This window comes from Pseudopipra pipra, chromosome 20 (genome assembly GCF_036250125.1).
Source record: "Pseudopipra pipra isolate bDixPip1 chromosome 20, bDixPip1.hap1, whole genome shotgun sequence".
NCBI classification, from domain to species: Eukaryota; Metazoa; Chordata; class Aves; order Passeriformes; family Pipridae; genus Pseudopipra; species Pseudopipra pipra.
In genome coordinates this window covers 1027789-1045402 of record NC_087568.1, presented here as the reverse complement: position 1 = coordinate 1045402, position 17614 = coordinate 1027789, and the positions used below count along the sequence as shown (strand labels likewise).

Sequence of the window (17614 nt, the reverse complement as noted above, 5' to 3'; positions counted from 1 at the left end):
TACAGGGAACCACAGTTCTCTATTTTTCCCCAGCTAAGAACCAGTTGCCACCTGAAGTAGTAATCAAGCATCTGATACTTAAAACAAGTATTAGAGAATAGCATATATGAAGTTAAAATGGATTAAAAAAATTTTAAAATCGAATTCACTGAAATACAAAGTTTCAAAAGAGTGCTGGACATGCTCCTGGAGGAATGTTGCACCAGTAGTGGGGAAAATGCAACATAAAAGTTCTGAGGCTTTTTTTTCCTATTCTGTGCATGTCCCTTAGTGAGGCTGTCACAAACCATTAGAAGACCTCAAGTCAACATGTGACAAGAAAGCACAGTGAACTCTGAACATCATTTTCAAGAGCCAAACGTTGCTCAGACAGTTTATTCCACTCTTGCAGAAGAACTCGGTGGGTTCACTTGGGTACAGGACCTGGAGAGTGCAGTACCTAAACAGTCTCAGCCCAGGAAATGGAGGTGACAGCAGAACCTCTGGTCCAGCAGGGACAGAACACAAACACCTCAGAGGAGCAAGGGCCCACTCTGGTGAGCAAAGGCTGCTGGTGTAGTGCAGCTGCACTCCTCAGAGAGAAGTGAAAACTGTTACCTGGCCAGAAATGAAATGTTTGTTGTTCTTCAACAGACTAAAACAGGCTTTTAAAACCAGTAACTAGTGCTGTTATAAACGTGATGCTTGCAAACAGCAAGGAGGATTTTTGTTGTTAGAGGTAGGCTCTCCCTGGTGCTGACCCCAGGCACGGCTGCACCGTGCAGCTCTCCCCACAGAGCCACTCACTGCGCAGCCTTCCCACTGTTTGGGTTTGGTCTTTCCCAGGCACTCAGACTCACAGAAAATGCTTTCAGTGTTATTTCTGTTTTGTTAAAATAAACAGTAAACTTTTAAAAGCCCCCTTTTCCAGAAGTGAGCTGGAAATGGCCATCATTTCTCACGCGCGCGGCACAAGCTGCTGTGCTGAATTACCTCGCGCTTTACAAGGCATCTCTGGACAAGCTGCACCATCAATCAGAGAGACATTTACTGGTGCCCCGCTTGCTACAACTGAAGGGATTGCAGCAGGCAGCCGGAGATTTACTGGGAGCCATGGAGGGACAGACGTCCTTGTGCAGCTCGCAGAGGACAGGGCGCCGTGAGGCTGCTCAGGGGTGCACGTGACGCCCTGGGACCGCGCCGGGTCCCCCCGGCACAGGCACCACCAAGCTCTATTTACAGATCTACAGTTCACACGCATTTCTAACACTTGTGGAGAGTCAAAGCCTGCCAGGCCGGCAGAAGGCAGGGGCAGGGATGACAGAGGCTCAACAAAACAGCCACAGCCCCATCCCAGGCCGAGCTGCTGCCACGGTGCAAGCCCAGCACCACAGTCTGAGCCGTGTGCCACGACCAGGAGGGCAGAAGCTGAAGGGGACCGGGGAGAGACAGCCAGACATGCTCACCTGGACAGGTCCAATGCTTTTGTTTCTGCCTCCTGGCATGCCATCCTCTCTGATTGCTGGAAGAAACAACCAAACCTTGGTGAGGAACACTACTTTGGGTATTCCAGACGTACATAAGAAGGTATCTACTTACTTTGAAAAAAAATCTTTCTACCTTAAAAGGTTCATTTTTTTCATCAAAGAAGTTTACGGAGAAACCTCCAGTGCTTTCCAGGGCACAGGAAACCTTGAGCAGCACACACCATGTTCCTCACCCCAAAGGGCACAGACACATCGATGGGGCTACAAGCATTCCTCAGGTACTTGAGTTTCTTCATGTGATCCTTGAGTGACAGGTGATGAAGGAATAGCAATCCTTTATCCCAATTAATTCCAGCATAATTCCACAGAGAAGTGGCACATGGCAAGGAACCCTACTTCACCCCTGCATATAACCCAACCAATGACCAGACTGCTGGAAAATGAGATGTGAAGGCCAGCACGTCTCACTCCACTGCCCACAGCCCTGTGAGCCACCACGAGCCAGAACCTGGAGAGACACCGAGCAGCACTGCCACCAACACAGAGACAAAGCACTTCACTGGTGACTGCTGACCCTGCTGTCACTTCAGAGGGTCACACCTCCTACAGCCACTACAGAAAATGGAGGGGAGACGTTTGACCCTGTCAGTCTCTTGCAAAGCCATCATTTAAAATTCAAGGTACCAGGCTGAGCTGTGCAGTTCCATTTCAGAAGGGTAGTCCTGTTTCTCAGTACAGCAGCTGCATTTTTAAGGCTCTTTAAACAACTTCCAGGGAGTTTTAGTGAAGTCTAATTAAAGGGATTATCCTGGAGCAGCTTCTCTACCTTCCTCCTCCCTCTGCTTTCCTCTGCAGTGACAGAGCAGCTCTGCAGCAGCACAGCACTCGAGGACAGCCCTGCTCATGTGCCTCCCCTCCCGGGCTGGGTCCCCCGTTTATCAGGTCCCAATCTCTTTCCCAGCACGACCTGGCCAGACTTGGCAGGAGGCTCTCCCCAGCTGCACGGTGACCTTGTGGCTGCATGGCCTCACCCTGCTTGGCACTCGGGGCTGCAGGAGGCCCTCCCAGAGCAGAAAATGACACAGAATTTAAGGAAAAACTTCCGCCCCAGAAGAGCCACGCTGCTGCTTGGTTCTGGATACCCTCAGCTCAAACTCTCCTCAGTGCCTCAGGGCTGTGCCTGCAGCTCAGGGAGTGCACACAGGGCAGAGATGTACACTCCCTGCACTGGGACCTGAACTGCACCTTCCCAAACCCCAACCACCTACCCAAGCGAGACACAGCACTCGAGGAAAGGTCCTGGTGACTGACAACTGCACCAGCCCAGGACCAGCAGCACAGGGATCCCCACAGGCCCTTCCACCACCACTTCATGGGACCAGCAATAGTTTTAATTCTTCTGACAGAAACTCCATTCCCTCCATGTAACAGCAAGTATTTTCATTTCAAACACCAGGTAACACTCATTTAAGCACACTGAAGGAGCCACAAACACAGGATATAAACCAGCTTTGATTACCTTTGAAATCACACAAATCTCTTACGATATCGCAAGAAATTAATTTTAACAAATAAGGCTGTTTATTTCCTGTGGAAGCCCTTCACAAAAACCACCAGTTTCTCATTAAACAAAAAAAAAAAGAGTGATGTAAAAAAAGCTGTTGTGGTTAGCTGTTACCCCCTTTAGGTTTTTTTAACTTAATGGAACTACAGAATCAGTTTCCCATTTCTGGGGGAATTTCTCTCATTTTCCAAGATATTTCACTGCTAATTGTGACTCAGAAGCTTCTCAGCTTCTTCACCGGTGGGGACTGAATTTCATGCAGTGTTTGGGTAAGGAAGGAGGAGGAAACAAGGCAAGGCAGGGAAGAGGAGGGAAGCAGGACAGGCGGCTCTTGGCGCCGGCAGGTGGCGCTGCGGCCCCGCGGGTCACCCAAAACGGGGGTCCTGGGCCCCCCGGACCCCAACCCACCCCTGACCCCAGAAAAGGGGGTCCTGGGCCCCCCCGGACCCCAACCCACCCCTGACCCCAAAAAAGGGGGTCCTGGGCCCCCCCGGACCCCAACCCACCCCTGACCCCGAAAAAGGGGGTCCTGGGACCCCCGGACCCCAACCCACCCCTGACACCACCTGCCCCACCAACCCACCCCCTGACCACCGTGGGCCTGAGGCCAGTTCTCCATCTCGGCCCCTAATGCATTTTCTAAGGAAGATCCTGGTGGATTTGCAGGGGATTTATGGAAGTTTCAGTGCCTCTGACAGAAGGCTTTTGCATGAGTGATGGCCTGGAGGCATCAACAACCACATCTAAAACCATAAGGTGACACTTCTGTTTGGCAGGAGAAAGGGGGTCCCTCCACCACCCCACTGCACTGCCAGGGTGAGCACCAGCAGCCCCCACTTCTGCCATCAAACCAAGAAATCCCTGCTTTTAATGGGTACCAGCAATTCCAGAGGTTAAACAGACAAAAGATGGAAGAGCAGAGACATGACATTGAAAACAACCCCAGTCTATTCATTATTACTAATTTCTGAGCTGTTTCAGACTTTCCATCCTGAAGATGGTACCACAGCATTCCGTCACCTCTGCACACGTGGGGACCAAGAGCTGGCTGTTCCTAACCCAGCACACACCTGGTTTAACCAGGTCAGTGAAGACCCTAACACTTTACCCCTGGGCAGCAGCTGTGAGTCTAAGCTCTCACTGCAGCAAACAGGTAAAGTCTGGCCCAGATCTCTTGGGATTTTAAATGCCTGCTTAAACGCTTTCATTCTTGCCACGTTAGCAGATTGAAGCATAGAAATAGTGACCACTTCGCTCAGGGTAAGCAGTGCAAGGATAGATCTGTCAGGAAGGAACTATTACCTTCCCTAAATCATATAGATCAGTTCTCCAAATATTTATTCACGGTTTCAATTTACACAGATTGTGGCTCAAACACAGTAATGAAGTAGTTCAGAATTTTGTATCTGTGCACAATTTTTAATCCGTGCACGATTTTGCTGAAGTTTCATTTTTCCTCGTCAAAGAGTTTTAGAGGCAGAATTGCAACACAAAATGGCAGCTGAGGGAGGGGCAGCACGCGCTGCTAACACTGGCCCCAGTCTGTACCTCCACCCACCAAAGGCCCTGTTCTCGTTACCTTTCCGGTTCATTCCCATCTGGAGGCATTTGAGCAGCCGGCAGTACTGGCACCTGTTGCGCTGTTTGCGTGACATGACGCAGTTCTTGTCCCGGCTGCATCTGTAGACCCTCTTGTTGCAGATGCTCCGTTTGAAGAAGCCCTTGCAGCCCTCGCAGGAGATGATCCCATAGTGCAGCCCCGTCGCCCTGTCCCCGCAGATCAGGCAGGTTCGCTGATCCACCCGCTCATCTGCAAGGCAAGAGCAAAGACTGAGTGGACAAAACAGCATCCCCGAGGGATCACAAACTCTCCTGAGGGGATGGGGAAGGCTCGGCACGCCGCGGCCTGCCCGGACTGACACCTGTGAGGCCAAGCATGGCACCAGCTCACCCAGAAACCTGGATGGGAAAAAGGGTCTAAGGTGTCCCATCCTCAGCAGCACAGACCAGAGTGTGTAAATACAGGAACTGTGCTGGGCACACACCAGTGACTGCGAAATCCTGTCACACCTCACATGTTCTGGGGGCAAGCACCTCCGGGCTTCAAACAGCCCCACAGCACAAGTCACTGCCCAGAACCAGAGAACACCATTACAGAAGCCATTGCACAGTCAAGCCACAGTGATGTGATTTTACTCATCCTTTTCCAGATCTCTGGAAGACCTTTGGACAACAAGAAATGTAAATTGCAGGGCTCCCCACAACAGGAGCTGTCACATTAAATTCAGAATTTTAAGACTAACACTGCCTGTGAGAGAGTGCAGGGACGATGCTCGGTTCAGCGAGATCTCCAGACATAGATATCAAACAGAAAGGAAAAAGTAAATGATTGCAAAGACACCAGGTAGTTAACCCAGAATCTTCATCACCTTGTCTTGCATAGGAAGGCCTAAACTTTGGTTCACACCAACAGCCATCTAGCTTAAAATAATGCCAGCAAGTTGCACCAGAAGCTTTTCTTCTAGCAGATGTTTCACACTCAGCACTTTAACCCCTCTCATGCCAGGCCAAGCTGCCTCCAACCCCCATCCTGCATTTTAATCCATTAATATCCCAACAGCTGCAAACAGAGCTGCACTGCATAGGTGGGGCTATTCCAGCAAACCTGCAGTATTCCAGGACTCTCCACGGAGTGGCTTTCCCAAATGTGAAACAGGCATTACCAAGATGATTGGATCCCTCTGCCCCAGCAAGGCAGAGGCACCAAGGAACAGAAAGGAACCACACTGCTGTCTCTCACTCAGTCATGCATTTCCTAGGGATGCTGGTTGAACCAGATTGTTTCCAGTGTTTCTTGGCTTAAAGGCGGGACGGTGCCTCTGCCAGCGGGCAGAAATGCCCACAGCTGAAGCAGGACCTGGGAGGTGGCACTGGGAGTGAATGGAGAAGCTCAGACTGGGCAGACACACAACTGCACAAATCCACATCGTGTCTGGAGTGCTGCCCACACCCTCTGTTCCCCTTTGGATACAGACCTTGAAAAACCCCAACCTCAGGACAGCGCTGGCTCGTGAAGATGAGCTGGGTCAACCTCACTTCAGCACTGGCTTTCCTCACTTAGATTTGGCATGGGAGTTTCCTGAGACAAAGGTGTTTATCTACAGGACGGATTTTTGGAGCAGCAGGAGGTAGGAGTCACAGCAAAGTCCTGTCCAGCCTTGATAAAGCCTAAGCAAGCTGACAGACCAGGGTGTAGCTTCTTACTATTGCAGAATATGTGAATGCAACAGAAATTAATAAGCCCAATGTATTGGGATCAGAAATGAAACCAGTATTCAGTTACACAAGCCAAGTAAAAATCTAAAGCAGCTGTTCCTACTCACAAGCAGCTTTCTCCAGAGCTTAAACCTAGCAGAAACCAGAACCAATCTGTGTTAATCTCTAAAAGGTTTGCTATGCACAGTATACACATTTGCACTGTTCTGCAAATTTCACTGTTATAAAACCTTAAAATAGAAGGATGAACAAAGGAAACACAAACTTTAACTGAAGAAATGTCCCTGGTTCACACCAAAACATTCCCAGTTCTACAGGACAGACCACCTCAGGTATGTGCTGAGCCCAAAGGAATGTGGGTGCATTTCAGGAGTGGGGCTATCTGAGCATCTCTGAAGGGAGGTAGCTAAACATGACTTTGTAGTCACCACGTGCATAATCTCCACCTTCAGCAATCTGATAAACGAGGGGAGGGGGCTGGGGATTAGCCAGGACACAGGAGTCCTCTATCTGCAGGGTTTAGCTCAGCCTCAGCTTAACTCCTGGCCCTCCCCCTGCTCCCACAGCAGTGCCATAAATCCCGGGGTCAGCAGCAATGCCGTGCCACGGCCGGGCAGGACGAGGGCCTGTGGCAAGCACGGCTTGCACAGCGGGGCAGGCAGGGAGCGCATGGACGCGGCAGCACCGGGCACAGCGCCGGGCACAGCGCCGGGCACAGCGCCGGGCACAGCGCCGGGCACAGCGCCGGGCACAGCGCCGGGGGCTCGCTCCTCACCGGAGCAGCCCATGGAGGCTCATTTCCAGGCACAGCTTTTTTTGTTGTGGGAAGAATAGGGCCGTCACCCGGCCAACGTGGGAAGCCCGGATGATTAAAGCGAGGGGGAACCAGAATCCTTCCCTCGCCGTCCCCATCTCCCGGAGCAGGGCGAGGCGAGGTGCTGGGAATGGCCCCATCGCCACAGGAACTGCACGTGCCTCCCGCACAAACTGTTCCTTGGCTGTGTTTCCAGATTAAAATCTGCCGTAGAGCAGCGTCACTCACCGTGAACAAAGGCACAGACCCCAGGGACCACGGAGGTGTCCTCGCTCCCCGCAAACTGACGCTCCAACGGAACCGGGAGATGAAAAATGATGGCCTAAACCAAGTCTTAGGGGTTTACATGTTTAAAAAATCCTGCAGGGACCATGGCCAGGCCCACATCGTTCCCCTGTGCCCACCAGTTTGCTGCTCCTGACCTTTGCTTGTTTTCACCCTACTTAATGCAGTGCCTGGTGCAGGCAAAGGGCGGGAGAGCCAGGGCAGAACCACAGCAAACTTCCCAGAAATGGTAAAGCGCGGGCAAATCTGAAGCAGTTTTGCATTGGGGGTGCTCTGAACTCCCTTAACCCTGAAATTTCATTAGAATATCAAAACACATACTAAGGATAGTCATTTTTAAGTGAATAAGCCCGCCTTCCTTTCTGGCTCTGTCACCTCTCATCTCGCTCATTCCTCCAGTTTCAGAAGCTACACAAGACAAGGCAGATTACGAAACAAAGTATTTGAGATGAAATTTTTTTCAAATACCTTGCACATGTTTTATTTCAGAGAGAGAGCTGAGGAAGCTGTCCCCTGCCCCCCTCCCCAATTTTCCTGATGGGTCTTACATTTAACAAACTCATACACGGGATATTCTGGCTTTGTTCTCCCAACCCATTGTAGCAGGGGCCACTAAATCAAACAGTTGCTGCTACGACAAAAGCACTCACAAAAATCTCAACCTCATCTTGAACCCTGAAGATTTTTATGGCTACTCCCTCGCTAGCCCCTCCCCGAAGCCACATTAAAGGATGTATTGTTTTCAGAGGTCATGGTAGGTTTCATACCACATACAATGTAAATTCTCCAAGAATATGATGATGTTACACAAGAGTCACAGAAGATGGAAGAGAAGGAGGAGGAATCTCCTCTTTTCTATATTTAATAAAGCAAACAGTAGAAGCAATACACTTATTTTTCAAAAGACTTGCTTTTCCCCTCAGCAAAATGAACAATCTTGATAATTCTTAAAAGAAAATTGCTATGCATTTCCAAAAGGAAATACCTTCAAATCCTGCTGAAACACATGGCAAAGGCACATAGAGAAAGCACCAGGGCACATGAATGAGATTGTAAAATACACAGCAAATAAATTAAAGTATGGGGACACACCCTCAGCTCCCAAGCAAGCCCGTGTCACCACTCCTACCTCTGTCACTCCTGAGGGCAAACACCCCGAGCAGGTGAAGGGAAGCACCTTCAGTGTTCGGCCGCATTCCAGGAGGGGACCAGGTGTGGCTGCATCTCAGCAGTTCCCCAGGCTGCGAGGGGATCACCCCATCCCTGGAGACCCAGCTTAAAACAGCCACTACAGCTCCCTGCAGGATTTACCTTGGAAATCAGGCAGCATGTTGGTGCAGCTGGCTTGTGAGATTCTCCATATCGGTGCTTTAGGATGGAGGAGAAACAAAGACTTTATTTCCCAGAGTGAGGCCAAAAGTGAAGGCACAGTCCCTCACCCAAACCCCAGGACAGACGGTGCTGGGATTTGGTCTGGCTGGAAAGCAAGAGGAGGCCAAGCTGCTGCTAGCAAAACATCCCATTTATACAACAGAATGTGATTTACAGCTAAGAAAATCTTTTGTCACTGAAAAAAAAGATTACAGGCAACACTCAGCACTGCAATTCATTAATATATTTAACATCTTTTCAACTGTGTACCAGTTAGTTGCTTCTTGATTAACTGACCCTATCACACCCCCCTGCAGCACCCTTTAGCTGGGTTTAAATCTCAAGCTGCTAAATACCAGCTGTTTGGGGAGGGAGGGCAGAGGGGGAGATCTCACACATGTGTTACTTAAATCCCAACAGCATCTCGCTCCCCTCTCGCCTCTGATGATGACTCAAACACAAACAGATGTGTTATGTGTTGGGGTTTCTTTCTCCCCTTATTTTTCCTAACGATTTTTTTCATTGTCAATTTTTATTTCAAGAAAACCATCCTGTGAAAAGCAAGCCCCAGAAGTGGAGGAACTCCCCCCTCGCTGCAGAGCAGTTGCATTGTCCAAACAAGCCCACCCCCAAACCAGGCGCCTTTGCTTCAGGGGCCTTTTTTTTTTTTTTTTTAACTTACAATCGATGAACACAGGGATTAAATTTTCTGTGTGCCAGCCCCTGCTCGGGACAGCAGCGAGCTCGGCAAGCAGTGGGCTGGGGCATCCCACTCGTGCTCCCCACCGACCCCGCACACGGGGGTCCCAGCCCCACGCTGGAGGCGGGAGAAGGCACCCGCGTCCTGCCTGGCCAGCCCGGCTCAAAGAGCAGATTGTGCTGCCCCGGATCAGGCCGGCCTTGGCGAGAGATGAATAGAATTAACCCTCTCTGAACTAAAACAAAAACATTTGTGTGCCCAGCTGGGAGAAAGGTTAATTTAAATGGACAAGCCTCCTGAAAAAAAAAAAAAAAAAAAAAAGGAGGAGAAAGAAAGAGGCGGCCTGCAACCTTATTCTCTGTACTGTAAAATGATGTTCTCCTCACAGAGAGTCGCATTTTAAAAAGCAGCGAGTGAGCACTGGAAAGAAAAGAGGAGAAACGCTGCACCAGAGGAATGGCCAGTGCATCTCACTCTGCTCTTGCTTTCCAGTAATGAAACCCCAAACTCGCAGTCTTATTCCCTCCTAACTCTGTTTCTGCCCAAGAAAAGTTCAGTCAAAAGAAAACCCTCATAAAAACCTAGAAATCATCAGCTGCTCTTTTTCGGGTCGGTATAAATCAAGAGCGGGCAGCTGATGAAACCCATCACCCTTCCCCGGCCTGGGACCCATCTCCATTTGCATATCAAAACCTCATCTGTGAAATGCAACTTCTCCCGGGCAGGGGAGCCCCGGCCGTGCTCCCTCACCCCGACACCCACCCCCGCGCCCCACGGCGCCCGGCGGGGCTGGGAGCGGCCGGGGGACCCTCACCCCGCTCCATTGTGCGGGATGGGGAGAGGATGGATGCCTCGCTCCAGCCAGTTGTTGCACAAAGAGTTTGGAACAAAAGCCAGCGCACCAGAACGAGCCCGATGGCCGGGACGGCAGCCGGGGACAGGCACGAGGGTCCGGCCGCGCTGCCCCCCTCACAGACCCGCTCCCGGCTTAGGTCGCTCTCCCGAGTGATCAACTTTCTCTAATCCAATTTAAGAAAAATAAAGCTCCGTGCGCGGTCCCTGCCCTCGCTCCGGCGCGGCTGCAAATCCGAATTAACGTCTGAATTAGACCATTAATTTTTTTAATTGATACATTATAAAGCAATAATATGAAGAACTGACTTACCTGCCTAAAACCAATTCTCTTGCCCCTAATGAAGCTGTCTAGATGTGCAACCACCGAGAGCGATGCAGAATTAAGAAAACCTGAGCCTAAACCCACCCCCAGCAGTCCGGGCTGAGGGAGCAGGGCCTGGGCACAACTGGAATAGTGACTTCTCCAACGTGTGCTGCCAAACACACCATGTTCTCTCCTGAAATATTTCATCCTCACTCTGAAGAGGAGCTTTTCACTCACAGGGGGTAAAAAAAGGCTGCAAATACCGGGGGGCAGCGACGGTCCCGGGAGAGCCGGGCGGGCGCTATCGAGCGCCTCCGTGACCCCGATACTATCAATAATTAACGATACTAAAAAAAGCTCCTCCAGATGGTCGGAGGGATTAGGAAGTTTAAAATATAAACAAAGTAAGCCACAAAACAAACTAATGCCCTCCCCTTTTCTTTTTAATTGCATAATCCCGTTCGCAGCCCGGGGCCGCTCTGCCCGGCCCCGCGCCCCGGGAGCCGGGAAAAAGGCAGCGAAAGGGGAAAGCCGGCACGGCTCCTTCTCCCCCGCGGGTCCGGACGGTCCCGACCCGCACGCTCCGAGCCCCGCCGGCCGCGCCGCTGGGACGGGGCGGCCCCGGGCCGGTAGCGCCGGGGGGCGGCGGCCCTGGGCCCGCGCAGCCTCCGCGGCACCGCCCGGACAAAGGCCCGGCCCCGCTCACCTTCCATGCAGGTCGAGTCCCGCTTCATCCCCGGCCGGCTCTAGGGCCGCCTCATGGCGGCGGCGGCCGGGCAGCCCCGCTCGGCCATCGCCGCCGCCGCGGGCCGCCCTATGCTAACGACGTGATGTCAGCGCCGCCCCCGCCGCCCCGGCCCGCGGGGGGGCCGGGCCGACACACCGACCGACCGACAGACACACCGACCGACCGACCGACTGACAGACAGACAGACAGACCGACTGACTGACAGACTGACTGACCGACCCACAGACTGACACACCGACCGACTGCCTGACTGACACACCGACCGACCCACAGACTAACACATCAACAGACCGACTGACAGAGAGACCTACAGACCGACTGACAGACAGACCGACCCACAGACTGCCAGACCTGACCGCCTGACAGACCAACTGATCAACCATCTGATGGACAGACTGATCAACAGACCAACTAACCACTCAACTGAGCGACAGACCGACTGACCGACCGACTGACTGACCAACCACTGCCCCCGCCACAGGCACAGCCCAGGCAGTAGCCACCAGCTGTTGGACACTGGCCATCACCACCAACCACTGGCCATTGACCACCAGCCATCACCACTGGCCATCAGCCACCAGCCATTGGCCACCGCCATAAGCCACCAGCTGTCCCCACTGGCCACCAGTCCCAAGCCAGAGTGTGGCCACCACTTTGCATAGTCCTTCCACCAACTTCCAGGGCAGTCAAGAGAACTGCCCACTGCGGTATGAAACAGGTACCACTGACACACATCCCCCAGCAAAATGAGGGATCCCCAGTGTGAAAATACAGGTTGCCCAGAGAAGCTGTGGCTGCCCCATCCCTGGAAGTGTTCAAGGCCAGGTTGGACAGGGCTTGGAGCAACCTGATCTAGTGGAAGGTGTCCTGGCCCATGGCAGAGGGTATAATGAGATGGTCTTTAATGTCACTTCCACCCCAAACCGTTCTGGATTCTGTAACTCTATAAAAATTATTTCTTTATACTAATAACAACTCTTGGCCAAAACCTGATGTTTAGTTTTTAATCACAAGTGAAAAGCGAACTTGAGATCAATGGGTTTGACAACTCAGCAGACACAGGCAGCACCAGCCAACAGGCACAGCCACTCTCAGGCCAGTGTGGGCCAGATAGCACCATGCTGCTCTTGAGCAAACCCCTTCCCATGCCCACGCCTGGCAGAGCACTCCCAGGGCACAACCAGAGCTGCTGTGAACATGGAGTGGGCTACAGTGCAGTTCACCTGTCCTTAGGGCTGCAGACATGAGGTGCCTGATAAACTGTCCTGGTGCTCAGCTGTATTTGACCAAGCCCAAACAAATGCTCAACACAATGTGGCATTTAAGGGAATGCCCAAAAGCATTTCTGCTGATGCCCAATCCAACCTGTCCTCCAGATGTCTGGATGTCTCAAAACTGGCTCTCCTCAGAAGCCACAGTCTGCTCTGTTCCTCATCCTGAGGACTGCGGGGTTTAAATGCGCTCTCAGAAATGGCTGACTTAGAATAAACAAGGCGCAGAGGCAACAAAAGAGGTCATATTTCACTTCTTCCCGAGCCTGAAATCTTATTGCTTTCTGGTGACATCCAGCAATGCAAATAACCTCGTGTGCATGCAGGGCAGAGCTCAGTGGCATCCTCCTGGCAGCCCAGGCGCCCTGCTCTGGCTGACACCACCTGGGCAGGGGTCTGGCCACACGGTCTCAGAGGTCCCTGCCAACCCCGAACCCAACCTCAACCCTTCCGTGATTCTCTCTACTCCTAATCCTGTTCTAACCCAGCATTTCTGCACAGCAGGTGCACTTGCAGAAGCAAGCTGTTGCCAGCCCGCCCTGCACCGGCCCAGTCTCTGGTTTGCTGATGCTGTAAATCCGTGCAGTTGCTGTGTGGGTCCGTGACACGCTCCTTGGACTGACCTCTCCTCTTCACCGTGGCAGTTCCCGGGGCTGGGCCGTGCGAGGAGCCGGTGCCGTGCCCTCGCAGCGCATGGCCAAGGTAAGCCGGGCCTGGCTGCACTATTGACACAGCTGTTTGCAATTGTGCTGCTCCCAACGCTCTGCATTCTTCATCCCATGTGAGCCCTCCGCTGGCTCCCGGCACCCCTCGGAGAAGTGTGACCAGAATGCAGAGCGCTTATTTTGTAACGCTGCGGTGTGATGTGGACACAGAGGGCTGAAATAAAGCAACTTAATCTCAGGATAACACAAAGTTGCTCCCACAAACTGCTGTTGGGGCTCAAAACAGAGATACACCAAAAAAACAAAAACAAAAACAAAAACAAAAAAACCCCAAACAACCAAAAAACCCCTCCTAATTCTGAAATTGCAATTATAAGACAAAACCTGGCTGGGAAAAGGGATGATTGCCCTAACAACCCAAATCTTCCAAATTACTCAAACTTGCATTAAATACACATCACAGTTTGTCCATAATAAATCCCCAAGGGCAGAAAATAATTGCAGAGATCTGGAACTATTCTCTAAAATCAGAGGCCAAGAGAAAGGAAAGATGAATTCCCTCATCTGACCCAAACAGCCTTGCAGCAAGTCTGGGCGAAGGAAAAAGAGAGTGGCTGGTTCTTATTTTGGCCTGAATCAGCCAATTCCCATGCCAGATGGAAAAAGCTGATGCTACCGTAACCAACATCTAAAATTTTAGAATGACACCAATTCATAACAGTAAAAGCCAAAACCATTGCCCAAAAATGGGCAAATGGCACTGCTGCCTGCAAGGAATTCATTGTCATGATTTAAAGCCATGAGGGATGGACATGGGAAGCAAGAGGAGGTGCTGCCTCTCTCCCCAGGCATGTGCCACGAGGCTGCCCTTCCAAAGAGAAGGAATTCTTAAGACATGTGACGGTTTCAGAAATACAGAGCTAAACTGGAGTCACAAGCCAGAGCCAAAATTGGTTGAACAGTGCCAGGCCAGACCAGTGCAGGTCTCTCAAGACACTTTCTGCCAGTACCATCACTCACCACAGCCAATCCCAAAAAGCTTTGATGAAAACCCCAAATTTGGGCAGAGCAGGGCTGGCAGAGCCACGTGGCCCCAGGACAGGGGCAGCCCTTCCTCACTCTTGCTCTCCCACCCACAGCCACAGTTTCATAATTCCCAGGGCTCCAGCGAGGCTTTGCCCATTTTCATGACAATCGGGGCTCTGTTGTGTCCCTGCAGTCTGAGCCATCGGCCCCTTTGTGGCACGAACAAAGTCCGGGCTGTGGATAACAAAACCCAGCACATCTCGGCACTGAAGGCAACAAACCCCGAGCTGCCCCACACCACCGAGCTGGCCACGGACCAAACTACAACAACGAAGTGGATTTGATTTCAAGCAGCAAATAGATCCTAAGGAAATACTCAACTCCTGGCTTTGTTTTCATTTTATCAACAAATGGTGCCACTGGCAGCACCTCTGCCGTGCGACACCAACGGCCTGAGCCCGTGCGGTTCGGCAGGCGCAGGAACGGCCCCGTGCCAGGGAACAAGACCCCTGCACCAGAACCAACCTGGTTTGCAAATGTAGCTGAATAAATTATATAAATTCTGATGAACACATCTCAGCAGCCTCAGTACTGCGGACGTTACCGCTTCCAGCCACTGCAGTGAGAGGACTGGTTGCAGGTAAACACAGCACGTACTTTCCCCCAAAAATCTATTCCCCTCTCCCTATGTATGCAGGTATTTCAGAGAAAATTAATAAAAAAAAAATATAAAATTTCTTAGAGAAGCTGTGGAAGGAACTGCATGGAATGATAATAAATATCCACCTGACGTCCTGTGATAATGGTTTAACAACAGATCGGGTAATTCCTCTGCTCCCCAGCATTAAACGCACCAGGAGCGTGGAGTTAATAATTCTGCTGAAGGTGGTCACTTGGTGCACATAAAATTAAGCAATTTCCTCCTTCTTGCTAGTTTGATAGGCCACTGTGTAAATAGAATCCTCTTATCAGTTTCCAGAGTTATCTGTTTTTTATATTTTTATTTGCCTGGCTACCGAATTTGCCGTCCCAGTCTATTGAGCGTTTGCAAGAAGAGTTTCATTGCACCTCCCTTGGTGGGTGACAAACACCAGAGAGAGCTCTGTGTAACAGAGGAAAAGGCAGGGGGAGGTTAAGGGCTCCTCAGAGAGGTCGCCTTCAGAGGAAAAAAGGAAAACAAATGGGATTGTAGGCATGGGAAGTATATGGTTTTACTGCCTTAGCAGGAAAGTACAAGAAAGGAGAATTGCAAAGGGAGAAGCTTTACATTTCTATGAGCAGGCAATTGAGCTCCATTCCCTTCCTATGGGATGACTCCATCCATTCTGGGAGCATATCTCCTGTAACTCCCAGTAACCAAATCAGGTCACACAATGTCAGATCATTCTGGAAAACATGGGGAAGTCCTTGGGCTGGGTTCCCATTGCAAATGTCAGCCCTGCAGTTGCATTATACTTTGAAGATAAACTTTCAGAGATCTACCCAGACAGGACCTTCCAGCCTTTGCCTGAATTTGAGCAGGAAGAGGATGATGGTGAAATAACTGAGGACTCTGATGAAGATTTTATACAACCGTGTAGAAAATACCTAAAATCAGATGAGAGACCAGTGCATAGAAAATAATCTAATGATATGGACCTGAAATTTATTGTAAAAACTGTTATTTATAAGTGTTCCTGGAATATTATTATCAGAACCAAGCGCTGCATAACCAGGGCAACAGTGGGCCCAGGGCAGGATCCGACCCTCACACCCCCATCCTCCTGTGGTCAGTTCTTTCTCCCACAGGCTGAACTGCAGGCACAGAATCCATCAAGCAAACACTGGGTGCAGCAGCAGGGCTTTGTCCCAGCATATCCCACCCACAGAACCAGTGCACCCATCAACAGCGTGGGCACAAATGAGCCAAAAGCTTTTCATCCCAAACCTGGGAAGAAAATTATGTTTAGCAGGATGCAGGAAATGAGGAGAGGCCCATAGGGCAGGAGGCAGAGAGTATCTCCTGGGTTTGAAGAGGCAGAAAAAGTTTTGTGCATTAAAGTGATAAACTGAAAAGCCAAAAGATGATTTTACGGCTGACTTAGACAAACTGGATTCACACAGCTACAGCAGCCTGCTGCAGTTGCTGATGTTTTTAATAATATCAACAACAGACCAACTTTGTTATTATAAGTGTAATTATTATAGTTCTCAGCACTATTTACAAATCGCAGTTTGGTGCTGAGCAGCAATTTTTTGTATACCCAGGGAAAAACAAACAAACAAACAGTGAGGATGTTTCCTCAAATTTCAGGTCAGATGGCAAAACAAAGAGGAAAAAACCTTCAGAACTACAGATGTAGATCCTGTACCTGCACCAACACATTGCTGTGACCACAGAGGCTCAGGAGCTGCTTTGGATCATTAGGAGCTAGAGCAAGTCCTGTTTGGGAACAACCTGGCTGCTCCATGCCTCTCATGTACCGTGCGTGGAATGCAGAGGTGGCACCTCATTACTCTGTGGAGAGATGTGGGGGACGTGGGGGAATGGGGCTGCGATGCCAAGCACAGGGAGAGCATCCTTGGTGTGGCAGGGCTGTCACCAGGCACAGAGAAACGCCTGGATTCTATGGAAAGGGAGAAAACATCGACAATCCTCACCCTTGGGCTTCCCAGCAGGTTTAACACGTGCTGTGCTGAAGGGTTCCTGTGGGCTCGCAGGAGATGAGCCCCCAGCCCCGACCCCCGGGCAGGGCTCAGCCCCTCCACACCCGCTGCCCCTTCCCCGGGCGATGGTGCCGCGGCAGGGCCAGCGCTGCCCCCGCAGGCCGGACAGGCTGGACAGGCTGGACAGGAGCTGGACAGGAGCTGGACAGGAGCTGGACAGGAGAGGGCAGCATCCGACCGGCGGACACGGCCGGGCCGCGGGGACCCCGGAGCGCCGCCACCACAGCCACGGACCCGCGGAACGGGCTGGGCTGGAAGGGACCCACGAGGATCACCCAGTGCAAGTCTTGGCCCTGCACAGACACCCCGAGAGTCCCCCCGGACCGGGCACGCCGCGGATCGGGCTCGGCAGAGCCGAGCACAGTCCATACGAACCCGCATTTCAGCACCAGCTCCGGCCTCAGCTTTGGGGCGAGAGCCCTCCTGGCCCCAGCACTGCCCGAACAGCTCTGCAGCATCCTCACCTCCGGGGTGCCAAGACACAAATGGGTCCTGCTCATGGGCTGGCACCTTGGTTTTATTTTTACTGCAATTAGCTCCCCTGTCATTAGAAGTAGGTATTT

At 51.4% G+C, this 17614-nt stretch overlaps 1 protein-coding gene and 1 long non-coding RNA gene across 6 annotated transcripts in view; one reads left to right on the top strand and one right to left on the bottom strand.

The window, feature by feature from the left end:
• Positions 1 to 17614, bottom strand: part of NR6A1 (nuclear receptor subfamily 6 group A member 1) — a 76933-nt gene that overhangs the window by 14695 nt on the left and 44624 nt on the right. For 4 of the 5 annotated variants that reach the window (XM_064676537.1, XM_064676536.1, XM_064676535.1 and 1 more), the window contains 2 exons: positions 4610 to 4840; positions 1446 to 1501 (listed from right to left, as the gene is read on the bottom strand). In XM_064676537.1, the coding sequence (XP_064532607.1) occupies positions 1446 to 1501; positions 4610 to 4840 (287 nt within the window). Of the gene's footprint in view, positions 1 to 1445; positions 1502 to 4609; positions 4841 to 11341; positions 11503 to 17614 lie in introns of those variants that run through there. The other variant, XM_064676538.1, reaches the window with a different exon arrangement.
• Positions 11851 to 14915, top strand: LOC135424905 (uncharacterized). Its single transcript, XR_010435417.1, has 2 exons — positions 11851 to 13356; positions 14539 to 14915. It is a non-coding gene; the product is annotated as an uncharacterized LOC135424905 (long non-coding RNA).